Source organism: Ambystoma mexicanum, chromosome 8 (assembly GCF_040938575.1).
Source record: "Ambystoma mexicanum isolate Mex_15411 chromosome 8, UKY_AmexF1_1, whole genome shotgun sequence".
NCBI classification, from domain to species: domain Eukaryota; kingdom Metazoa; phylum Chordata; class Amphibia; order Caudata; family Ambystomatidae; genus Ambystoma; species Ambystoma mexicanum.
The window spans coordinates 1,426,932,619-1,426,958,719 of NC_090929.1; the positions used below are offsets into that span (position 1 = coordinate 1,426,932,619).

Sequence of the window (26,101 nt, forward strand, 5' to 3'; positions counted from 1 at the left end):
ACCACCAGCAGCTGTAGCCTTGAGCACAAAACATTGCCAATATCTCCGCTTCCCCCTCTTTCACCCAGCCGATCCTGCAAACCATTCTTTCCAACGCCTTTCCTCCGATGTCTTCCAAAACCTTTGACGCACAGCACGCTTCCCTCCAGCCAACCACCGGCCACGTCCACTGTTCGCCAACAGCACGACGTACCGCCGGCCAATGAGACATCGGTCTGCGGAGCAAACAGGGAAATGGGTCCACGGAGCGCACCCAGATATCACACATTTTTTGGGGGCTTACATTTTTCAGTGTTTTGCAAAAAATGTACCGGTCTGATTTCCACCAAACACACACAGGCAGGCTTTCTGGCCCAGGCCCCCGCTCCTGCTGCAAATTTGGTGAAAAATGTGGGAACCGCCCCTATAACTCCAACCCCACCCCCCGCACGAAACCTCGCCCAACTTTGTGAAAAAATTCAGAGCCGCCCATATACTTTTTTTGCAAGGTTTGGTGAGGATTCGTCCAGCGGGAGCAAAGTTATAAGCCGCTGAAAAAGTGCTCTTCCTATGAGTTTAGCAACGTGACCATAACTGCACGCTCGCTACCGCGGGCCGTGCAATATATATATTTCCTAATCCCTTCTCTCCAGTCTAGAGGTCCCTTCATACAGTATTGGTGAAATGTGCCCTTCTTTATTATCTTGATCGAACAAAGTAAGAGGGAGCGACTAAACCACTCTTTGTGAACTGTGGGGCATCCTGCCTCAAACAGGTCCATAGCTAGATGATGGAATTCTGCATGTTGCTATGCTACCATAATATAAAGGTTTAATTGACACAAATGTATGGTTTGTGGGATGCAATCTGAGTTGCAGAGAACATTTAGGGGGAGAGAGTGGGTTTGGAAAAGAAGTTATAGAATATTTAAGAGAAGCAAAGAATTACCTTTTTAATTTTATGGAACTCGTCATGCTTTCTCTGAGTGACTGAGAGCCTGTAAGAGTTGGGGGAGGGGATGAAAATCTCCACGGGTATGGAATTTACATTGGGGAAAAAGCCCTGTGATGCATTAGGTTCGTAGCACAATATGTCCAATGCTATATTCTCACATTCTGCCACCATGTACATGGTACTTTAAACTGTCATTTGTTTTTAAAGTGTAAAATATATGCAGATTGATGAGGCATAGTCCTCTCCCATTTGCATAAGCCTAGGAGTGAGTTCTGGATAGCGTAAGCAATGTTGCTTGTTTTTTCATGGTTTACATGTTTAGAATTGCATTGCTGAAAATAAGCAAATAATAAAACCTATATTTTTGAAAGAAGCATGTTAAAGAAACAGAATTTGAATTAGCGACATAAATTGATAAAACCTGTACAATTCCTTCTTGAGTCAAATGGTTGCATATCTTTGATTCTATCTGTATCATGTATTATTACCCATGCTTCTAGAATACATTTCTAGCAGTATGTAATCTCTAGAGGGGTGGCTCTACTTTTTCTTTTCTACATGATTAGTTCTTTACTGCATCCTGCCCCGATTTTAAAGTTTAGAATACTATCTAAAAAAAGGCAGGGTCTCGGTACAAGATTACGTAAATTACAGGAAAATGTAAGAACTCATATTCTATTGGTAAATAGCACCCATCTTTCACAATGTCTGTAATGGCTCTTAGTAACACACAATATTCTTCTGTTTGCTTACAGGTCGTGCTTATCAAACCCTGAGCCCCGGACACGAGGGCGAGGGGTTCAACTTCTCTCCCAGGTGTTGCTGCAGTGTTACTCCACACTGAAGGAGAAAGAAGGTAATCAGCATCTGAATTTGAAGCTAGTATAAATTATATAACCAATGTGGTCCGATACCCTTCTTTATGGTGGCAGCACTGTGGTGTAGCTGACAGTTTTAGGGTATTTGTATACTGTGAATATAAATATATGTACACTTCAAAGTCTGAGTGTTTCTAAGGCATATTTATTTGTTCAGTGGTTCTTTGTAACCTGCCATTGTATTCTAGAATTCTCTTAAACACATGAGCAGAAGTCATGATGGAGGGGGAGAGGGAGATTTAAAAAGTAAGATTCTTTAAGACGTGTCTTTGTGGACCATTAGAAGAGGGAGGGAGTTGTACTTGAATGTATCTTCGATCGACAGCCGACTTCCTCCCAGGCAATGTTTAGAATATTTCGCAATGGATAATAAGGATCTTCATGTGATTGTGTAGGTATTGAGGACCTCAATATAAGAGTGCATTATTAACATGGCAAAGGACTTTGTATTTCATATGGAAGGAAACGGGAAGCCAATGAAGTTGGGTGAACGCTGGACAGGCCCAATTATAAGGTTTTATGCCATAGACTAATCTTACAGCTGTTAGAATGGGTTGCTCTTTACCTATGGCAGTCACAGGTAGACCAATGTCCTGAGAGTAGGTGTAATCAAATCTGGACAAGATGAACGCTCTGAGGGATGCCATACAGGAGTGATTTGTAAGGGCTACTGTTATGAACCACTTTGAGCTGCAGTTTACTTGATTTAATTGCTGTTGCAGTGAAATCAGTGCTTGTTCTTAAACATCGGGCATATTTTGCAAACTGCCTTGCCGTCATTCAGTTAGGGGGGTCACAGGTGAGTTACAGAGGTGTCCGCAGTGGTGGACATAATACAAGACCATCAGATCTATTCCTGTTGAGCACTAGTTTGCTGAATTCACCCAACCTTGCATTTCCTTAAGGCAGCTTAGGTTGGTGGGCTAAGGGTAAAAGTTAGCACCTGGTTATTGGAAATGGTAGTTGGGTGTTGCAAGGCTATAACAATTGATGTCCATTCTTCAGCATAAATATGAATTCCACTTTTAAGAGTGTCTGCCTGCAGCCATATGTAAGCTTTGAAAAAGGGGGTGAATAGCGAGCAGTCCAGGATGAAGCTGGCCAAAAGAATATACCAGTTTTAAGATGCTGTGATCTCTTGGAGGGAAAGGAGTCTAGCCTGTTTAGCGCATAACCTGTAATGGCAAGAGTCATGGGAATGATTGCTGAATGCATTACTATCTACTTTATCAAACGCCATTGACAGATTAAACGGGATAACTCTGCCATGATTATTAGATGCAGTTCCTTGAGATCCTCACTGATGCCAAGTATAGTTGACCCAAATGGAAGCTGTTGGGGTGGTTCCCACTTTCGCAGAAGTTTGAGTTGTTGAACATTTTCCATATTTGGTACAAAGGAGGCAGATTTATTTAACTGTTCCTGTGCTATTGCCTAATTATTTGTTGTGCAATTTCCAGTTTGGGAGCAAGGTAACCAGAGAGTTGCCACACCGGCAACATTCAGAATTGGTTCATGGTTTAGACACTTACCATGCAATGTGGCCTTCATTAATCTTCTTAAGTTTCATGGATTGACCTTCACACAGTTAATTGAAAATAACACTGTTGCAATCTCTATTTATTTTCCTTTTACTGTATGTGAGAAACCTGAGGGTGTTCTCACTCCTATTCCCCATGGATCCTCTGCGCAGGTGGCCAAGGAAAGGACATCACTCTTGGGTCCCGACCCTGGGGGTGAAAAAGCAAGGGAAGATCATCTGGGTGGAGGGTCTGTGGGGACTGGGATGCCCTTGGGAGGGACATGGTATCCCCCTTTCCCTAATAAAGTCCAACCCATCCCTCGTCCTTGTGGGGTATTACAAAACCAGTCCCCCGAGTTATTCACATATGACCACAAAATGTACTAAGACGATGAAGAGGCAACCGAGACTAGTTGCTTTCACCATTTAGGTACTGGGACGAAGAAGGGGCCTAATGAGGGCATTAGAGGTCAGGCATGTCCCTTTTGCGATGGTCAGACAGGGCTAATTGTGAACTTGCACCTGCAGCCTGTTACAGGGCTGCGGGTGTATAAAAAGCCCCACCAAATGAGTGTAGAGAAGGGAATGGTGACGGCAACAGTGGCAGTGAATTTGCAGCAGCAGAGAGGCCAAGAAGAACAATGAGGCGCTGTCTGTGTGCAACACGCCTATGGTTCAGGGAAGAGCGGCCCGGGAGTAGGTGCTCTGTGGAACCGAAGGAAGCGTGAAAGGTGAGCCCCTTTTTCTATTGTTCCAGGTGCTCCTTCTCCTGGGGCCAGAAGCCGACCCAGGAGTGCCCGAGGGGCTGGAGGGGGAGCACTGAAACAAAGACGAGACTGCAGGAAGATCTGCTCTGCAGGAACTCTCATTAAAGCAACCAGTGAGTTTCTAGACAAACAGAAACCCGGTATGCAAGTGTTTGCTGCTGAGCCCAAGGATACTTTGTTAGAGTGGTCATGTGCATTAAAAGGCACATTGTTGAAGGTCTCAAACTAGCGAATATTAATGACATGTTAACTCATGAAAGCCGAATTAATACCTTGATACGGAGTGGTCGCATGCAAGTGAAAGCATGTTTTCGAAATGCTGAGACCATTTAGAAGCAAATGAGAATTACAATGCTTAACGAATTGAAGGATAATAAAGTTGCTTACCTTAAAACTTTTACACATTACGGAGGTGTTGGAACGGCACAGAATCTTCAAATCATAAATCTGCACCATTTTGAATACTGCATTGAAGGAAACCTTTTACATACGAAAAAACCAAGAGAAGGGAAGCTTCCTCAATATAATTAAATACATCGGGTGAAACGTGAAGGAAACTTTACATTGAATTGATGATATTTTATTTCTATTGTACTCGTACACAAGTGATCCAGAGCGCGACAAGGCAAGGGAGGAGAACAGGGGAGAACAAAACGACGATCTTACTAGGCCCAGTGATATTGAGAATGCACAAGTACATGGGAGAGGGGGAGGGGAAAAGTGCATGGAAGGGGGGGGTAAGTGGAAAGTGCGGAGCAAAGGAGAAACAGATAAAAAATAATAAAGGCAACGAACCGTGGTAGTGCAGCCAGCAAGTGGCGAGTGCTGGCATTAAGGCAGCAGACAGGGTAGGTCTTGATAAGTGCAGGAAGAAAAGGGGGGGTCTGTATGGGTACAGATACAGACCCTAGTGCAAGGGGTGGCCCGGAGGCAGTGCGGGAGGGTGGCATTGTGAGCAGGTACCTGGGCCTGGAGGACAGAGGGTGGCCAGGTGCACGGTGCCAAGTGAACAGATCAGGGGAAAGTGGGAGCGAAGGCAGAAGCAAAGAGGAAGGTCTTGAGGTGCTTCCGGAACCAGAGATGGTTCTCCTCAAGTTTTAGAGTAGCAGGGAGGCTTTTCCAGAGGGAGGCCCCAGCCGAAGACTGAGATCTACCCCCAGCTTGTTTTTTTGAAAAACGACTGACCCTGAGGGAGTTGGAGGTCGAGGAGCCGAAGAGCTTGAGAGGGGAGGTATTTGCAGAGGGATAGCTGAAGGTATTTTGAACCCAGGCCCGAGAAAGCCTTGTGGACAATGCAGAAGGTTTTGAATTTAATCCTTGCATCCACTGGGAGAGAATGGAGGGATTTCAGTCCCCGAGAGATACGATCCCAGGGCTTGAGGCCAAGGACAAGTCTTGCAGTGCTGTTCTGGATTAGTTGCAGAGGGCGGAGAGTAGAGGCAGGTAGATTTAAGAAAGAAGCTGTTAAAATAGTCCAACCTAGAGAGAACCAGACCTTGGGAGACAGTGAGCTTCTGGGGGAAGAAGAGGAAAGGCAGAGTACCTCTGAGGAGGTGCAGTAGTAAGTTTGACTTTTTAGAGACATCAGAGATGTTGGTCGGAGAAGTAAAGTGTGGAGTCAAAGATGACCCAAGGTTCTTAGCCTTGCAGGTGGGGGTAGGAGGAGGGCCAAGGGAGACCGGCCAGAGAATGAGGGGAAAGGATGGTGAAGGTGTGCCGATGAGGAGTATCCCTGTCTTACTGGCATTCAGACAAAGATCATTGGCGGCACACCAATCTTGACTGGCAGTTAAGCAATCAGAGATGGGAGAGGAGGTGGCCGAGGGCAGCCTGAAAATGAGTAGTAGTCAGCGTAGCACTGGAAATTTGAGCAGAAAATGGCAATGCAGTGGGCGAGAGTTGCCAGGGATTGGTTGAAAAGCCAGGGTGAGAGGTTAGACCCTTGGGGAAGCCCACAGGTAGAGAGGATATAGTTCATGGGAAGGACCCACATTGGACCTGGGAGGGTCGATCAGAGAAGAAAGCGGTCAGCCAGGCCAGAGCCTGATCAGTGATAGCCAGGTTATCACAGAGGCGGTTGAGCAGGATGGTATGGTTGACCGTGTCGAAGGCAGAAGAGAGATAGAGTAGGATGAGGACAGAGGGAATGTTGGAGTCAAGGTTGGAGAGCAGATCTTCACGGATGTTCAGGAGAGCAGTTTCCATGCTTCAGGCAGCTCTGCAGCCAGTTTGGTGGTTATGGAGACAGCCAACAGAATCGGAATGAAGGTTAAGCTGAGAGATGGCCAGCTTTTCCAGGAGTTTGCCCAGAAAGGGAGTAATAGAAATTGGGCGAGAGTTAGCTGGACAAGAAGGATCAGCTCTGTCTCTTGAGAAGAGGATCCACAAGGGAGTGCTTTAGAGGGAAGGGAAAGGATCCTGAGGCAAAGGAGTGGTTGCAAAAATCAGCAGGGGCCGGAGCGAGGGTATCAATGTGGTCCTTGATGGTTTTAGAGGAACAGGTTTGAACCTGTTTTGACAAGGCTTTCATAGATCAGACTTTTCTAGCGACCTCATCAGGGGGGAAAGTACGAGGACGGTGGGGGGGTGTCTGGCTGAAGCAGGGTCAGCAAGCACAGACTGGGAGAGGAGGGGCAGGAGAGGAGAGGGTGGACAGGATGTCCTGGGTTTTTGAGATGAAGTGAGAGGCAAAGGCATTGCAAAGAGCCTGAGAGGCAACATGAGGGGTAAAGACTGCAGCAGGCTTGGCCAGCTCCTTGCAGATTTTAGAGTTCAGCTGAGTTGTTAGATGCTGCAGAAACACAGGCTTGAATGTGGACTCTTCTTGGTGAGGACAGAGAGTCGTTATTGCTTTTGGAGAAGGCGATAGGCCAGTTTGTCAGAGGATGAACAAGAAGCCCTCTGTTTTCTCACAGCCGCCCTACACTTACGTTTAAGTGTAGCTAGGTCGGAGTCATACCAGGAATTGCACTTGGCTTTGGACTTTAAACAGATCCTCATGACAGGTGCAAAAGCATCAAGCGTATCAGAAATTGAAGAGTAGAGCAGAGACAGTTCTGTGTCATGATGTGAGACAGCCAGAGGTGGAGGGGTGGGGGAGAGAAGATGGTGGCGAAAGCCTCAACTGACACGCCCTTCATGGGCCGGATGTCAGACAAGGTAGGTGGCAATGTTGGGGTTGGCTTGGCTTGGGCGGAGAAGTGAAAGGATAGAATGATCGCTCCAGGAGAGAGGAGTGGTCCGAGGGATGGAGAGGGGCAGGAATCCACTCAGGAAAGATCAGGGCTACCCCCCACCGGACCGGGAGGATCTGGGTGCAGAGAGGATCTTGTAGCCATCAGGGAGGAGAGTGTCAAAGCTTGTGACAGTGTTGACCGTGAACCATGTCTCGTAAGACCAAGGATCAAGGTCTAGTTCTTCAAGGAGGTGGCAGATGTCAGAGGAGTGTTTGACAGCAGAGCGAGAGATGAGAGTGGCAATATGAAGGTTGCCAGCCTTCAAGACCTTCCGGGGAGGGGTACAGATCAGAGGTACGCCCTGTGGAGGAGAAAGAGTCCTAGGAGGGGCAGAGTAAGAGGAAGAGGGCATTGATGAGGCAAGGGAAGCGCCTATCGAAGAGGAGGCGATTGGCCTGAGGGCTTTGGACCATGACAGTGCCATTAAGGTAGACATTTATGGTGACTTTAGAGGAGTCGAAGGAAGCCATGAGAACTTCCCAGCGAGTGCCACCATTAATGAGAGAGGAGGAGATAGGACAGAGCACAGAGATCATATGAAGAGTCCATAGATCTGGCAAAGGAACGACAAAGGGAATGTTGGTGAGGATCTGCCTGGAGGAAGCATTGGAGTAGTTGTCGGCGATAGGAAGACCAGGGTTGGAGGCCAAGATATTCTTTTTGAACGTCTTCATGCCAGACTTGGTGAGAAGGGAAGGATAATCAATGGAGAAGCAGTTGGAAAAGATAGGAGAAACAGAAAGCGCCATGGGGGTGGAAGCGAGGAGAGGATGGAGAAGCTGGGGGGGGGGGGTTAAGGCAGGTAGGTGTGGGACAAAAGAGTGGTGAGGTCACTGGGCTGGCAAGTTACAGAGAAGCAACGGTACACAGGCAAAATAGAGAATTTAGCAATGGACAGCAAGATTTGACTTTCTAGCAAAAACAGGAAGGTCTGACTTTCTAGCAAAAACAGCAGGATCTGACTTCCTAGCAAAAAGGATTTGACTTTCCAATCGGGATTCAGATGTTAGCAAAAGGTTTTTTTTAACTTTGTTTATTTTAAATCAAGGCAGGATGGTAAATACACATATTACAAGCAATGCTTTTCCAGGCATGTTGATCCCCAGTCCTCATTTCCCCCCCACCAGGCTTCCTCCCTCTGGCCTCTCCACCCCTCAGTTTTGGAGGCGGAATTTTTCCTCCTGGGTTACCCAGTTCGCGCCTTAGCGTCTGTGTCTTCCTCAGGGTTCTCTTGGTTTTTCAGGATCCATCGGGCCCTGATCGGTTTATAGGTCCGGGCGGGGAAGCGCTGGTCGTATTCAAGCACTGGGCCCCAAATATTCTGGAAGCGATAGAGAGTTCCCGCCTGTGCTGCCGTCACCTTCTCCGCAATCAGGATGTCCCAGAGTTTAGACCACCATTGGGCTATGTGAGGGCCTTCTGGGGATTTCCAGACCCGGGCCAACACCGTTTTCCCCGCCAGTAGGCAGTGTGTCAATAGTTTTGATCTGGTCCCGGAGCGCGGGTAGATCGCGGGGATCGGGGACCCCAGCAAAACTGGTTCTGGTTCCAGAGGAATCGCCGTTCCCGTGATTTGCGTGATGGTCTCCAGGCATGTCCTCCAGAACTGTTGAATCTTTGGGCAAGCCCACCACATATGGAAAAAGGAGCCTGGGTGGCCACATCCTCTCCAGCAGGCATGATCCACTTGTGGGTTCATGTGGTGAAGTCGAAGGGGCGGGTAATACCACCGCAGCAACACCTTGTACGCACATTCCCTGTTGGTAATGCAGGTGGAAGAGGTGTGTGTTCTGGTCCATATGTCCACCCAGGTTTGGTCCTCTATTGGATGACCTAGGTCTGCCTCCCACTGGGCCATACAGCGGGTCTTTGTGGACAGGAAGTCGCTTAAGAAGCGCCTATATAGGGTGGATACCCTGCCCCGGGTCGGAAGGTCCCTTAGTGTAAGTTCCAAGGCTGTGGGCGGGCGTGTTGCTGCCTGCAGAGTTTGGGGGTGTGAGCACCAGTGGCGTAGCTGGATATAAGTGAATCTGTCCCTTTCCTGGAGTTGGAACTTCTCCTTACATTGGACGAAAGTGAGGGGTATCCCTCCCATATATAGCTGGTCTATAGTCTCCAGCCCAACCTTTATCCAGTTCCGAAAATTGCGGGGGTTCGCTCCAGGTGAGAAGGATGGGTTATGGAAGACCGGGGAGTGTGGGCTCAGTCCTCTTGGCACTCCCTTTTGCTTTAGCGCCCAGTCTCAGGAGCTAAGGGTATGCTTAGTTGATAGGAGGTCTCCCCAGTGTGTTCTGAGGGGGGGCAGGATGTGTGGCAGAAATCGGAAGGGTAGGGGCACTTGTGATTGTTCCAGCTCTACCCATCTAGGGTGGTTTGTTATATTTTGCCATGCCTGAACCTGTGCTAGTTGTGCTGCCACACTATAGGCCCGCAAGTCCGGAACCCCCAGTCCTCCTAGCTTGGAGCCCCCCAGCATCGTTCTGAGAGGGATTCTCGCTCTTACCTTTCCAGGTGAATTTCAGCATTTTCTTTTGGATGTCCCTGAGGGTTGGTGTGGGAATCGCTACTGGGAGGGAGGCGCAGGCGTATAGGAACCTCGGAAGTAGGTTCATCTTACATGCTGTGATGCGCCCCAGCAATGAGATCTCTTGGGTCTCCCATCATTTCAAGTCGCCTTCCAGTTCTTTCAGTAGCCGGGGAAGTTGGCTTTGTATGTGTCTCTTGGGTTAGCCGGGATGTGGACCCCTAGGTAGGGGATGGCTTTCTTCACCCATGTCATCAGGCACATCGCAGTCAGTGGCTCCCGTTCTGCTGGGGTGAGGCCGATGCCCAAAGCCGAGGATTTGTCGAAGTTTATAGTGAAGCCTGAGACCTCACCATAGGTGGTAAGTTCTCGTATCGCATGTTTCAATGATGAGTGGGCCTCTGAGATCGTGAGTAGAACATCGTCCGCATATAGGGCGATTTTGTGTTGCATGGGGCCGCTCTGTAGCCCTTTGATTTGGTTGTTTCCCCTAATCCTTTGGGCCAAAGGCTCCATGGTGAGTGCGAAGAGTAAGGGCGACAGCGGGCAGCCCTGCCGGGTTCCGCATGACAGGGGGGGGGATCGGAGCTGAGCTGTGTCCGTTGATTCTCAGGCTAGTACTTGGGCTATTATAGTTGGCTAGAACCATCGTTTGGAAAGTTGACCTGAAGCCGAAGGCCTCTAGGGTGTGTTTCATAAAGGTCCAATCTACCCGATCAAATGCCTTGGCTGCGTCCAGAGCCACTAAGACTAGTTTCTGGGAGTTCCGGGAGGCAAGGTCCACCAGGTTCAAGGTTCTCCGTATGTTGTCACCTGCTGACCGGTGAAGGATGAAGCCTGCTTGATCGGGGTGGATGATCTTCGGGAGGACGCGATTGAAGCGGTTTGCCAGAATTTTTGAATATATGTTTGCATCGATTTTTAAGAATGCAATCGGTCTATAGGAGGTTAGACTCCTTGGGTCCTTTCCTGGTTTGGGCAGGAGGATGGTGGTTGATTCCTGCATCGATGGGGTGACGGATCCTGTTTCTCTGAAGGAGTTGAACAGGGTCAACAGGTGGGTCAGTTGTGGCCTGAATAGTTTATAGAACCTGGTTGAAAAGCCGTCTGGTCCTGGGGCTCGTGTTTTAAGCAATTTAATGGCCTCCTCAACCTCCTCCCCTGTAATGGGCTCCTCCAATTCGTCTCTCGCTGTATCGGCGAGAAAGGGTACCGCTGCCCTCTGCAGATATTCCACCTGTTGCGGTAGGTTCCGTGGGGTTGCCTTCATGATTTGGGTCAGGTAGTCTGTTGCGAGCTGTTGCTTTTCGGGCTCTGAGTACCATGTGACCCCCTTGGAATCACGCAGACCTGCGATCGTGTTGACGCGTCTCCGCTTGGCTAGTTTGGCCACCAGGAACCTGTTCGCCTTGTTGCCTTTCGCGTAATATGATTGTTTGGCCTTCGCCATCAGTAGAGCGGTTTGTTCCGCATAGTGGGCTTCTAGCTTTTTCCTAGCTGTTCGTATAATCCGTTGCGTTTTAGGGGACCAGCCTTTTTCCTTGTGGATTGCCTCGGCCTCTCTTAGCTCATCCTCTAGAGCTATCCGGGTTTGGCGTCTGTTCTGATGGTAGGCCGCTCCTTGAGCAATTAGGGAACCCCTGATTACTGCCTTCATGGCATCCCAATTATTCGCTAGCGAAGTGTCCGAGGCTGGGTTTTCGTCAAAGAAATTTCTTATCCCCGTTGCGATCTTGTCTCGTAGCCATGTCATTGAGGATCGGGTCGTATAGAGACCATTTACGTGGGTTATTGAGGTTGGGGTTCTGCACCCGGAATTCCAGGATCACTGGAGCGTGGTCGGACATGGCTCTCGTGCCGATGGAAACCTCTTTGACAGAGGGGAAGGTTTGCGGGGAGATCAGGAACAGGTCGATCCTTGAGAAGATGCGGTGGACGAACGAGTAGAAGGAGTAGTCTCTTTCGTCGGGGTGAAACACCCGCCATGAGTCTATTATCTCCAAGGACCTTTACAGCCGGAGGAGGCTAAGTACTTGGGCGAAATCACTTGGAGTCGGGGGGTGTGACCGGTCTTTAGTAGGGTCGGGAACCCCATTGAAGTCCCCTCCGACAATCATTTGGCCCTCCACAAAACTAGCGAGAGTCGTGCCCAAGAAGTCATAGAAGTGTGATTGTCCAGTGTTAGGGGCATACACCGAGATGAGGGTGTATAGGTCTCCCATCAGGAGGCATTTGACTGCTGTGTATCGGCCTTCCGGGCATATTTACGTTTCCAGGATTTGCGGGTTCAAGTCTTTCCTAAAGAGGATCGCTGTGCCTCCCTTTTTGCTTGTGCCAGAGGCAAAAAATTGAAGCGGGAATAGCCGAGAGCAAAGCTGGATCCCGTCCGCCGGCAGCAAGTGAGTCTCTTAGAGCATAGCTATCGCTGCGTCTTCGTCCTGGAGTTTTAATATAGTTGCCTTTCGTTTTGTTAGGGGAGTTCAGTCCATTAACCTTTAGGGAGAGGATTCGCAGAACCTGGTGGTCCAGTGGTGTCCCATTCTGTCTCTTGGGTTGGGGGGGGGGTTTGAGCGGGTGATTCAGCTGCCAGGTTTGTCGTGAGATCTCGTGATACCATCCTGCACTTGAGGTTTTAATGCGGAACCCCAAACGGGGGCCGCAACTTTAACTGGCGTGTAGACCGACATTGTAAGTACGGGCGTACCCTTGGCCAACGGGGCCGATTGTCCCATCGCGTATCGAGTACTGTGGGTTTCCAAGGAACGAAAGTTGGAAAGTATCCTTGGAGTGGGTATGAACCGTGGGTATGGTCCGCCGTCTCTGCCTTCAGGTCACATCAGTCAAAGCGTTATGTGGCGGATCCGAGTTTAGGTCGGGTCAGAAGAGACCAGGGAAAGATGCTGTTGGAACCTAGGTGCGCGGGAGTGCCATTGTTGATCTTTCTGTTGCTCCGCTGGGTTGACGACCATGGCGAACGTTTAGGTTTTGGGGAGGGAAGTGGCCCAGAGTCCTCGGGTCCCTCCAGGTTTGGCGTGGAAAGTTCCTGGGGCGAGATTGGATGCATGATCCTCTCCGCATCCTCCAAGTGACTGATCCGGCATAGGGTGCCTTTATATGTGAATTGTAGAGCCGTTGGAAACAGCCATCTATAGCGGACTTGCTGCTCCTGGAGGAACAATGCCAGGGGTCGGAGTGCTCTTCTTTTCTGAAGGGTGAGTGGTGAGAGGTCCTGATCAATTTGAAGTGGCGTGCTCTGAAAAGGAATTTCCACCCCTTGGCGGCTTCTGTGGGAAAAAGTGGACCCTGGTAATGACATCTGGGGGGGGGTCCGAGTCTGCCCCTCGGCGCGGGCGGTGTCTGTGGGTCCGGTCTAGCAAGAGCTGAGATTTATCCAGGTCCGGGAGGAGGGCCTCGAAGAAGCGTCCCACGTAGTCCACTAGCTTGCTGTCAGAGACGGAGGTTGGGATGCCCCGAATGCGAAGGTTGTTGCGGCGCGCCCTATTTTCAAGGTCTCCATGTTTAAACTCCAGGATCTCGCATTTGTGATGCAGGGTGTCAGTGGCTCTTTGCATTTCCCCTAGAGTGGCAGTGTGATCCCGAGAGTGGTCTTCGATTTCTCCGAGCCTATGTTTGACCTCCGTAACCCTTTGGTCTGTCTGTTCGACTTTGGTGGTGAGTTCTGAGAGGCATGAGCGAAACTCCGACTTAATGTCCGCCATTAAGGCTATCAGGTCCCCTTTGGTAGCGAGGGCTCCCCGTCCTCCTGCGGTTTCTGTGGGGTAAGTTTGGGGGGCTCTTGTTTTTTGCTTTTATCTAATGCAGTAAGCATGGTGGAAGTATCTGCGCCCTTGCTAACCTTTGTTTGCCTGGACATGATGATCGTATTGGGCGGACTTGGCTGGAAGAGTTGCAGCGGGGACCAAAACTGTGGGAGACGGCACTCCGCCCCCTCCAGGTCCGCAGAGTTTAGTGCGTTGTAGGGGTGGGAAGTCGTGTGCTTTAGGCGCCAGCCGCCCAGGAGTGTTCAAGCTTAAGAGTGTGAGTGAGAAGCCGGTGGAGTAGCTGTGATCCCGCAGTAGTCTAGGTCGCTGGCTGGATGAATGGGCCGGGGCGCCACAGGAAGTACTAGTGCATGGAGGATCTCAGTGGGACCGGATCAGAGCAGGACGACCCATCGGTGCGTGGAGGGAGGGGGTGTGTCGCTGCGGTATGGCCTGGGAGGTCGAGGCTTCTCTGGGTCGCAGGGATTATCTCGTGGCCTCTGTATTTCCCCCCCCCCCCGTCCTCACCGTATGTCGATCGTTGGGGGGGGGGGTCCGTGATCCCTCTGTGCGCCTCCCCTCCCGCGTGTGACTCCGTAGTGCCGCCGGCTGGTGCTGAGCGGGGGGCTGGAATCGAGCTTCAGAGCGGGGGAGGTCTAGGCCCCGGGCCCCGCCAAGCGGCGAGGAAGGAGAAGGCTCCACGCAGCAGCCCCGAGGAAGCTCTCACGTGCCCTCCGGGCAACCCTGATATGATCCGGCTGGTTCTGTGTTGGCGAGTCCGTCCGCTCCTCTTCTTCGGCGCCCCAGAGCCCCGTCACCACCAGATGCGTAATATGTTGCTGAGTTCCGGCGAGGCCGCCATCTTGGTTTCTTCGGATGGTGACCGGGGAGAGATTCGGCCGCTAAGTTCTAGGAGAACGCTCCTGCGTTCGGAGGTCATCTTAGGCCAGGTTGTGCCATATCGGTTCCGATCGCCGTAGATGGCATTGGCGACTCGGATGCTCGATCAGAACCGCCAGAATTTGACGGCGGTGGCGGACATCCCACGGGCGGTCTCAAGGGAGCGACCACATCGATGGCGCTCCAAGCCACGCCCCCTAGCTAAAGGGTTTTAAGAAGTACTGCACATCAGAATAACAACATGGAAGAAACGAGCAGAAAGAACTGTGATAGTCAAAGGTGGTAGGAGTGAGTCCAGAAGGAGGGAACTAACCCATAGTTCTGTAGGTGACGATGTCAAAGCAGTCAGGAGTGAGGTGGCAGCATCATTGTGATTAAGGAGCAAGAAGGACCCCAATTAGCGTTCTGGAAGCGGACAGGCTAGCATACAGGGGCCTTAGAAGTGGGCCTTGATGAGAGAGCCGTATGAAAACTGCTGGTCCCTGGTTGGATGGAAGAAAACACTCAGCAACCAATCGGAGTACTGCACAGGGAAAGGCAGCTCAGCCAGCCTGGCTTCATAACAAAGAAAACAATGGCGGCCATCTTGAAAGGGTCAACAATCAGTCAAATAAGCAGGCAATAGTGGGAAAACTTGTGCTTTCAAAATAGAAAGGCAGCTTCAAGTATTGAAAATCTCTCAAAACGGCAGCGTGATGAAAATGCGCAATAAAACAGTGCTTTTCCAACAATTTCAAGCACTTTTTTTTTTAAAGATTTTTCAGGTTCAATAATTCCCCTGAAGGTGCAGTAATGCACAGAAAGTGGACCTACCTAATGGAGGGGGGCAGTAGCCAGGCACAAACTCCACATGTGCAGAAAACAGATGGCCAGGCGGGTGGAAACAGGACCTTGCTCTCAGTGAAAAGCAAATGAAAGACTCTTTCAAGTAACTTTCAAATATGTTAGTACTACAGAACAATTGAATATAAGTAAAAGGCCAACAAATAATGAACTATAAAGGGAGTGCGAAGTCCAGCAAATCCACTGTGTATTATTTCTCAAAGTAAAGGGAGCTTTGGGAAATTAACTTTTACAAGAGGAACTTAAATGATCTACCAATTTCAACCAAAACCTTTTGTAAATGCAAAGACCAGCAAAATACAGAGGGCCCCAGTGTGGCACAGAACATTAAAGAAATTGGGAAACCCTCTCATATGAATAAATCACTGAAATTGTGTCTTGGGGAAGGGATCCCTTAGGCTGGAATTGTTTATCCGTCTTGAGGACGGAGCCTCAGGATATTTTGTTTTTTTAGCTGTGTTTTGGAACTTGGGGAAGGGAACCCCGAGCATTGCTCAAATTTATATTACTTTGGAGCTCAAGGCACTCTTTAGAATCTTGATAAGAACTGCTTTATACTTGGGGAAGGGAGCTGAAAGAACACTGTAAGCTGAGCCAAACTCCAAAATGTATACTGAACACTATTTTGTTGGTTACTGACATCCCAATATGTTGTAGTAGATTACTTGTGAGGGAAAGTATAGGTTTTGGAAACAGATTCCTAAGTTTAACTTATTGACTCTGACTTTCCTTAGTTTTGGTTTTGTAGGGACATCGCACCATAGTATAGGGCAAGATATGCATTTTTCCATCCTGACATTTAAGTTAATAAAAGTGTTTATTTTTGCTTTTTATCTGTTGTCTGTGTCTTACTCCAAGATGCCCTTGCATGTATTAACGTGTTCTTTTCACAAGAGCACAGATTGAGCTTGTATTTTTTCAGGATTAGATTGTCCACTGTGTTGGGTCAGAAGGAGACCGACTTCAAGTCCCCATTCTCAATAAACTATTATTCAAAAAATAAAAGGCTTATCTTTCTCTAAACTATGAGTTTCCCTACCTAACACAACTAACTAGGGTGCTCGTGAGCTGTGCAGTTCAAAACAAAGTCTGTTGTCCGTCCAAAATGAATCTGTGCTGACCCTACCACTTCCACTAAATAACTAATGCCCAGGAGAATGACTCCCTGTTGCTTTCTCAGCCATTCTTTTAATATAAAAATCTTCAGATAGTTCTTGGCTATCGCTCACATCAGTTTGTTCAATTCACTTAAGGAACTTTTCCACGTCACTTGGTTCCCTTTCTCTTGTCTTTCCAAGTGTTGTTGAAGATTATAAACAATCTTTATCCTTCTGTTAAGCAGCGCATTGCTTCCCTCGCTCCAGCCTTGGCCGATTTCTGCAATCACTCTTTCGCCACTGGCTTTGTGCAACCCCCCCCCCCACTTTTTAAAAACGCCTTCTGCCGATCCTTCCCGTTTGGCGAACTATCGCCCGATGTCCATCACTCCTTTAGTGGGCAAACACCTGGAAAAGCTGGCCATCTCCAAACTAACCTTCCACACTGAATTTGTTGGTTGTCTTCATGACCATCAGTCTGGCTTCAGAGCAGCCAGAGGCACGGAAACTGGTCCTCCTGAAAACCTGTGAAGATCTGCTCTCTAACCTTGACTCCAGTCTGCTCCTCCTTGAACCTTCCTCTGCCTTTTGATACGGTCAATCACCCCATCCTGATTTAATCTGCTCCGCAAGAACCTGGGCATCGCGGATCAGGCTCTGGCGTGGCTGACCTTCCTCTTAGACCGACCCTCCCAGGTCCAACTTGGGTCCTTCTCTCCGCCAACTCTCTCTCTCCACTTGTGGTGTCCTGTAGGGCTCTATTATCCTCTTACCCTGACTCTTCAATGTCTACTTGGCCCCTTTCCACCTTCTCTTCTAATTGCCAGTGTTATGCGGATGAAAAACGGCTATCTTTCAGGCTTCCCTAAGCCTCTGCTCCTTCCTTGCCCATTCCCGACGTTTTATCCGCGATCCAGGAATGGTGCGCTTCCAACAATCTCTGCCTCAACGCCAGTAAGACTGAGATTCTTCTCATTGGGACCCCTGCTCCTGATGTCCCTCTTGCACTCTGGCCGCCCTCCTTGGGCCCTCTTCCTCTTCGGAGTTTAAAAACCTTGGGGTCCTCTTCGACTCCACTCTCCCCTTCTCTCCTCACATCACGGACCTTGCCAAGAAAGCCCACATCTAGCCGCACCTCTTCATAGGTATTCTACATTTTCTCACCTTCCCCCAGAAGCTCACTGTTTCCAGAGCCCTGGTTGTCTCCAGGCTGGACTACAACAGCCTCTTTCTCGAACTGCCTAACTTTACTATTCGCCCACTTCAACTAATCCAGAACAGGACTGCAAGACTTATCCTTGGCCTCGAGCCCAGGGACCGCATCTCTCCAGCCCTGAAATCTCTTCACTGGCTCCCGGTGGCTGCAAGGATCAATTTCAAGAACGTTTGCATTGTCCACAAGGTCTTGGGGCCGGGGCCCCCAATATATCCAACTCTCTCTGCCTAAATACCTTCCTTCCAGAGCCCTTCACTTAGCTACCTCAAACTCTCTAATGGTCAGACTCCTCTCTAAGCTGAGCGTGGGGAGTAGATATCTTTCCTCTGCAGGTGCCTCCCTCTGGAACTGCTTCCCTGCTAATCTCAAACTTGATCCGGACCACCTAAAGTTCCGGAAGCTGCTCAAGACCTTACTTTTCTCCTCTCCCTCTTCCTTGCTAATCTTCATGTCTGCTTTCCCTGACTGGTTGCCTGGTACTACCCTCAGAGCCTTGCAGGGTACCAGGCCCCTCCATGACCAGTCTTCCTGCACTGCCTCAGTGCCTACCATGCACTTAGGGGCAGTAACTGTAATCGCCTACTTCCTCCTGTCTTCCATGCCATGCACTTACCCTGAGCTGCGCTGCCCTGGCTGCACTTAACTCGGAGCCATGATGCCCTGACTGTGGTAAGTTCCCCTCTCTCTTTGCACTTTTTTTGTTACACTTGCACTATAAGAATGACACAAGGACTAGTAAGATCATTTGTCCAGTCTTCCCCCTTCTTTGTCGTGTGGCGCCTTTAATCACTTGTGTACAGGCACGTTATAAATACCAAATCATATAGTATCGGATTACTTGGCTTTTTCAGTGCATTACTTTTGGTGTAGCCAGGAATTATTTTCATGTGGTCTTGCACTGGGACGAGTACGATGAACTCAGTAAAGTCTCCCTCTTCTTAGGATCTTGTTTCTCACTGGGATGAGTACGCAGAGTCCAATCATCATTCTCATTCTCACTCTCCTTAGGATTTGGTCTCACTGGGATGAATCCCAATCTTACTCCTCTGATCACTTGGCTTTTCTCTGTATTGCGTTTGATGTAGCCAGTGACTATTTTCACTTTTTTAAAATTACCTGGTCTTTCACTGGAATGAGTATGATGAACCCAGTAAATATTCTCACCCTTTTTAGGAATATTTCTCTCATTGGGACGAGTATGATCTGCGGGTGAATATGTTATATGTTCCTTGCACTCTAGTGTAATTGATCACACCATTCATCAAAGTTGTCTCTTACTGAGACAGGGGATAGCCTTTGTTGTAATAGGACCACGTCATCGAGTTTGCGTCTTCCCCCTTTGCTGAGTGTACTTGCAGGACGGCTCTGGTTTTCCGAGCTGCTCCTCACTCTGGTACATTCTGGCGTGCCTTCTTCTCAGCGGTATCGCAGGGCTGGGGTTTTCTTCCCTTTCCCCAAGCTTGCCACTGCTCCTTTCTGCGTGGTCGCCAATGGGACTGCCGTCAGTTGGACAGGCCCTCACTCTGTCACCCCTCGAGCAAGTGGTCCTAGCTGTTGACTCTTCACTACTCCTTCCAGGGTTCTCAAGCAGTCTTTCCCAGCGTTTACCAGCGTCCTCTCTCCAGCTGATTTGAAACTCCAAGGTTTCACCTCTCTCGACATCTCTCCTCCCACTTTTATGACACTGTTCTGGGGCTTCCCCAGTATTCTTTGGAAGTCATTTCTCAGTGTCTGAGTCATACTCGTTATGACTCCTTTGGGTTGCTTTGTCCCAGTACCCAACAGGTACTTGTCCTTTACAACTCCATGAGTCTTCTTCCTCAGCTAAAACATCACAATAGCAGATGTAGAAAGATTCTTCTTGTTTTCTTTCAACAAGCTTGATATTGATGGGTTGCTGAGTGAGGTGGGAAAGGGAGTTACTCTTCGTAACGGGAGTCCTTGTCCCCATGGGCGGAGTCTGTCCTGGTGAGGTCCTGCTTCCCTGGACCCCCTAGACTCCCCTACCTAGCCTGACAAGGAAAGGTCCCCCTCCCCCCCTCCTCGGGAGAAGTGACTGAATCCCTGGATTCTTCACACTGCCTATCCAGTAAATAATTGTAGTTTGTAGTGCAGGATCTAGGCTTTATTTAAAATACTGGCAACCAATGCAAGGACATTCTTGCCTGGGTAATGTGGTCTGTTATGGCCAGCCCACACACTTCTCTCACAACTCTGTTCTGAGCTGTCTTTAGTATTTTAACATTCCCTTTTGGAGGTACCGATCAATAGACTATTGCAATAGTCGGTTCTTGAGTTTATAAATGCTGTGGCTACTGATGAGATGTTTATGGAGGACAGGTAAAGTTTCATTTGCCTAATCGGTTTTGTTGTGTATGCGCATGCTGAAGATGTTTTTTTTCCTGGTGAGACCCTAGTCCAAGTATACTCCCTGGGTCTTAACCCGTGGTCTGACTTGTATGATTCAATCATAAATTTCTAATTGGCTATACCGGTCTTCCAGTTTTCGTATTCTTTGGTTGAGCCTACAGTCATCGGTTCCGTCCTGTTATTATTTGTGGCTGTGGCTTGTGAGTTGGTGGTCTTCCATTCTTGGATTATGCCATATACCGGGTTTATTTTTGCTGTGTACACATCATAATCTTTGGTTTGCTCAAGGACCACCTGGACATTGTCGCCAAAATTGGTGTATGCAATACCGACGCTATCCAGGAGGTCAAAGAACGGAAGGCTGTACACATTATATAAGGTGGGCAGAGGCATGCACTCTAGGGGCACCGCATGTCATTGTCTCGGTAGGAGCCCAAAAATCCATCTGAGGCCACTCTGGCAATACATGGGCCAAGGAAGGAACACATCCAGGAAATGGTGGAATCGGAACAATTCACACATTTTCCTAACCTCTCGAGCAGCAATCTGTGAAATATGAGATCAAATACTGCCGAGAGGTCAAGGAGTATCAACAAAGTGATCTGACCATTGTGTACAATTATGGCAAGTTGGCTCGCTGATTAAGCATTGCGGTTTCCATTCCATGTAAGGCACGGAAACCTGACCGCCGTGCACTCAACAGGTTGTGTGCATCAATATGGAGTTGCAGGTAGGCCTCCCTTTCGAAGATTTTCTGTAAAAAGGGAACATTATTGATAAGGCGGTAGCTACCTGCATCCTCTGGATCAGCAGTCTCTTTTTTCAGAATTGTATAATCCAGGGGGTACAGTGGAGGTGGTGAAGTAAGTGTTCACTAGCCCTGTGATAAGGGGTGTCAAACATTCTATGGATGCTTTTAATATGCTGGCTGGGCAGGCATAATCTGTACAAACTCAGGGTTTCGGTCCTTTTAAAATGTCTTTCAATCTGGCCTCAGTAATTGTTATGTTAAAGGATATTTATACCGCACACTATCACCACTGGAGTGGTCCCCTGGCACTCTGGTGGATCTGAAAATTGAGTGTAGGATCGGTTAGTAGGGTGTAGTGGGATAAAGGTAGAGCGAGATTTGTGATTGCCTGTTGGCACTGTTCACTGAGCATGGGTGCAATTTCCGGATGTGTGGACTCCAATGTGCTGTTGTGCGAGACTGTGTGGTTTGTTTTGTTGTTGCAGTGTGGCGAAGTGCTTGCTATTTGCGGCTCAGGAGAGCGGTTGTGTTTGTTTACGGTTTGAAACGCGTGTGCTAAAGCGTTGAGGTTTTAGCAGGTGGCATAGTGAGGTTATCTCGTTATTTCAGGCATCTGGGTTTGGGTGTTTTTGGCCTTGCTGTCTGCTGGAGCATTCCTCTGTGGTTCGGTCGCCTGGTTCTGCGTGAGGAGGGGCCCATCTCTGAGGCTGTCTAGTGATCCGTGGGAGGGACAGGAGGTGAGGGCCTCCCCCATCAAGTGTTAAGATTGCTAAGGTTATGGGTTGCTCTTTGGTCGTAAGAGGGCTCTGCCTAGCATCGTCTCCCTGAGCTCCTAGTGCATGGTCCCATTCCTATGAATTCGAAGCGCTCCCTGTCCTGCCTGGTGTGTTAGTGTTTAATGCTGCTTCATCTCTAGGGACGGTCTCTGTCCCTTGGGCTTAGCCTAGCAAGGCTAAGCCCTAGCAAGGGGGTTTGGCTTTGGAGGGGCGATTCCTGGGGTTTTTTATTTTTATTTATTTGGTTTTTATTTTTTTATTTTCTCTTAAGTCATTCTTGTTCTGTGGCGAAGGTATTGAGTAGTTTACTGAATTTTAGGTGGTCCTTTTGTATTTCGTATGTCTTTCGGAAGGTTGTTCCAAGTTTTTGCTGCCAGGTAAGAGAAGGAGGATCACCTAGCTTTTTCTTTGTGTAAGGTTTTGGTTCTAGGCGGATGTCGTTGCTTGATATGAGAGTTCTTGTCGGTTGGTAAATCTTTATTTTCTTTTGTAGGAATTTTGCTCCGTGGATTGCTCTGTGCGTTATGCACATTGTTTTGAATGTGATTCGTTGTTTGATTGGAAGCCAGTGTGATATTTTTAGTGCTGGGGGGATGTGGTCTTTTCGTGATAGTTTGAGGAGGAGTCTGGGCACTGTGTTTTGGATACGTTGCAGTTTTTTCAGTAGGTGTGCTGGCATTCTGAGGTAGTGGTTGTTGGCGTAGTCAGTTCTTGACATGAGGGCGATGATTGTCAGTGTCTTATGGGTGAAGGACAGGAATGGTAGGATTCTTTTATACAGTGTAGGAGGAAAAAACATGTCTTGATTGAGTTTACTTGTGGTTCTAATGTTAGCGCGTTGCCCATTACAAATCCAAGGTTTTTGACTATTTATCGATGGTGTGGGTCCTGTTCCTAGTTCTGTGGGCCTTGGGATATAAATGTTATTTTCAAGGTTTTTGGATACAATCATGATTTCTGTCTTGCCTGGGTTGAGTTTTAGGCTGTTTCTGTTCATCCAGTCGTAGAGTTCTTAAATCATCTCCCAGCACTGTGTTCTCTTCTTGTGTATCTTCAATTTTATAGATGTGTGTCGTCTACGTAGTTGTATCAAGTAAGGTTGTGTTTTTTGATGATCGTGATTAGCGGGGCCAGGTAGATGTTGAACAGTGGGGATAGGAATGATCCTTGTGGTACTCCAGTCGGTGTCCCGTGGAGCGGATTTAAAGGGTTTTATCCAGACAGTTTGTTGTATTTGCTAGGAATTATTTTATCCGGAGTAGGGCTAAGTCTGTTATTCCTTTTTCTTCTATTCTCTTGATGAGGCTGTCTTGGTTGCCTGTGTAAAACGCTGCAGAGGTCCAGTAGTATTAGGGCAGAGTTTGTATTGGAGTCTGCGTTTTGTCTTGAAGTCATCCAAGAGAGATGGGAGTGCCTTTTCTATACCTCTCGCGTGTCTAAAGCAGAATTGTGCCTGGTCCAGCAACTGGTGTTTTTCTACGTGTTCTTGTTAGCTTGTAGACATAGATTTCTAGTCGTTTTGCTGGGTAGGGGATGTTTGAAATAAGTCTGTGTTTGGAGAGGTCTTGCACGTCGCCTCTCGTGTCCTTGAAGAGTGGTTTGATGTGTGCCGATCTGAATGATCATTGTACTTCCTCTGTTGCGAGTGACGGGTTAAACATGTTTCTGTAGTATTCCAAGTGGTGTCCTCTGTGAGGATGGATTTGTAAACGGCAGGGGTCCATGGGATCCTGCTTTATTTCTATGTCTTATCAGCTTGACAAATGTCTCTACTGGTATTTGTGGGAAGCTTTGGAGTTTATACAGTTTCCTCGTTTGGTGGGATTGGTTGTGTTTGGGTTGATCGTCTGCTTTATATAATTTGATGAATGTCGCTGATTTTGTTTTTTGAAGTGGTCTGCTAGGTCGTTGCATAATTTCTGGGAAGGTAACGAGGTGGTGTTGCATCCCGGTGGGTTCCTCATTTCATTGATTATTTTGAACAGTTCTTTTTGGTTGTTGGCGGCTTTGGTGATTCTACTGTCGTAGTGTTCCTTTTTGGCCTTTTGAATTTCTTTTTTGTAAAATCGGATCCGTCGTTGGAATTGGGCTCTTTGCTTGGTCGTATTCTTGCCTCCATTCCGGTTCGAGTTTCTTGTTCTTTTACATGGTGCTGAACAGTGGGGTAAACTATTTTGCCATTGCTCTTTCGTGACTGGGTGAGGTTTTTCAGGGGAGATGCCGTCCATTGTTTCAGCAATCCATTTATGAAGTAGCTCTGTTTTTCTGTCGATGTCAGCTTCGTCCATGTTAGTGGTAGTTGGTTTTGTGAGTTCAAGTTGTATTAATTTGCTTGCTTTGACGGCTTTCCACTTCCTTTTTGTGATAGTTGGAGTTTTTCGGGCTATTTGGCTGCTTTAGTTGGTGACATGATCACAAATGGGATGATGATGTGGTTGCCCCTGAGTAGCTGTATTGGCGGTGCAGTGGTGATAAGATTTTTGTTTGGTGAAGATTGCGTCAAGAGTGTCCCGCTGTGTGTGTAGCTCCTTTGACCAATTGTCGAAGTGCCATGGTTTTTATTTCGATCAGCGATTTTTGTGAGTTTGCGTTTTCTTCCTCAAACAAGACGTTGACGTCCCCGAGGATTATCGGATGTTCATGTTGGATGGCTGTGTTGGTGATTGCTTCTATGAAGTTGTCAACAAATGTTGCGTCGTATGTCGGTCTATACATCTAAGAATGTTATCTTTGTTTTTGGGTTTACTTCCAAGTGAAGGACCATGGATTCACAGTTTTTGATGTTTAGTGGTTAGTCTGTTTTTATTTTCAGGTGTTCCTTGAATGCTATTGCAATACCTCCTTTTTTTTTTTTGTTTTTCTTTTCCCTTTTCTGTTTCTGTGTGCACTTGAAGTTGTCGGGTAGGCAGCTTTGGAGTGTGATTATTGTAGTCATCCAACCTTTTTTTTTTTTTTTTTTTTTTTTTTTTTTTTAAGAGGAATAGGATGGCAATGCCATCATGGCAGAGCAGGTTGTATATCTCTGGCGTGTTTTGGCATTGATCTTGCGTTGATAAGGTTGCAGTGGATTTTTTTGCCCTGGTTTCGTTAGTCTTTTAATATCAGTTTTGTCTTGTGGTTGTTGCATAGGTTTGATCCCATGTTGCTCTGGGGGTGTGATGGTGGCTCAGTCGCGTCTGTCGTTGAGTAGGGCTGGTAGGTTAAGTATTGGGTTCTTGTTTGCTTCAGGTTCCTCCTTAATATTTTGTTGTATTTGAGGGGGGTGTCCTCGTGTTTTAGTGAGATATGGGGCGAGATCATCAATTTTTGTTTGTATTCCAATTATTTTTCTTTGCGGCTCCGTTTTTTTGTTTTTAGTCCGTCTTGCAACACTGGTCGAATTGACTTGTTCCATTGCGTGGCTGGTCGCGAGGTTTGGTGTTGGTATAGAGATTTTCTCTTCTTTTGGCGTTTGTTCTGTTGTCAACGTTGTTTGTGGGGGTCTTTTTCACGTTTGTGATTGTGGTGTGCTTTCATTTGGTTCTTTCCTACTCCTAGTTGTCTTTCGCATTGGTCCTGTTGGTTTTCGTGGCATTTTGCATCCCTTAGCGTTAGGTTGATTTAGACTTTTCTTTGCGTTTGGGTTGTCATTGTTGCGATCCTTTCGGTTTCGTTCATTTATAAGTTTGTTTACGTTAAGGTTTCTTTTTAGGTTGCAGGGGCAGTGGCCCACATGCAACGCCTTTCCGGTTAGATTGCGACAGTTCTTGTTTGTGATTATAGGCGTAATGATTTAGCGTCGGGTTGTCTTATGGCTTGGTATGTCAGGTGGTTGTTGGGGAGGCTGGGAAGGTTGTTGGTGAAGTAGCCCGGGGTCTTTGCCTTACCGCTGGATTTACTAAGGGAGGCCTGGGGAGGTCCTAGGCTTGATTGGATTGAAGGCTTATTGTTGGGGTTTCTGTTTATCTCTATAAAGGGTTTGTCTAGCTTTAGATATAGTAGTTAACGAGAGACACCTACATCTGTGTTTCCTGGATAGTGTGAAGAAGGCTTGCCTTTCAGAGCAGAGTAGTTGGAGACAGACACCCCAAGCTTTGAGTTTCCTAGGGTGTTGAACTATGGTTATCAGGCACAGCCGGGCTATGCAGTACAGTTCAGTCAAAATGCCAAATGTGGTTATTGGGGTCAGTCAGGCTAAATTTGAGGTAAGGCTATCTGGCACAATCGGGCTGAATGCGAGATGACGCTATCTGGCACAGTCAGGTTATCTGGCAGAAATCCAGCTAAAAGTGGGATTAGGCCATCAGGCACAATCGGGCTGTCTTGCACAATCAGAATAAATGTGAAATGCTGCTATCTGGTACAATCGGGCTAAGTGCAAAGGTAATAATGTGGATTTGGGTTGGTCAGTTTAGTGGGGCACAGTAATAGCTGCAACCCCTACCCGTAACCGCAATTAGTCAGAGGTTGCTGCGCGATGTTTGCAGGCCAACACAGTCTGGAACTGCTTCTTCGGGAGCTGTTGTCTTTGCCTTGGTGTCCTTAGCC

The 26,101-nt window shown here is 48.0% G+C and overlaps 1 protein-coding gene across 2 annotated transcripts in view; it reads left to right on the top strand.

The window, feature by feature from the left end:
- Window positions 1-26,101, top strand: part of MMS19 (MMS19 homolog, cytosolic iron-sulfur assembly component) — a 1,998,114-nt gene that overhangs the window by 182,918 nt on the left and 1,789,095 nt on the right. For both annotated transcript variants that reach the window (XM_069611573.1, XM_069611574.1), the window contains exon 3: window positions 1,689-1,789. In XM_069611573.1, the coding sequence (XP_069467674.1) occupies window positions 1,689-1,789 (101 nt within the window). The remainder of the gene's footprint in view (window positions 1-1,688; window positions 1,790-26,101) is intronic.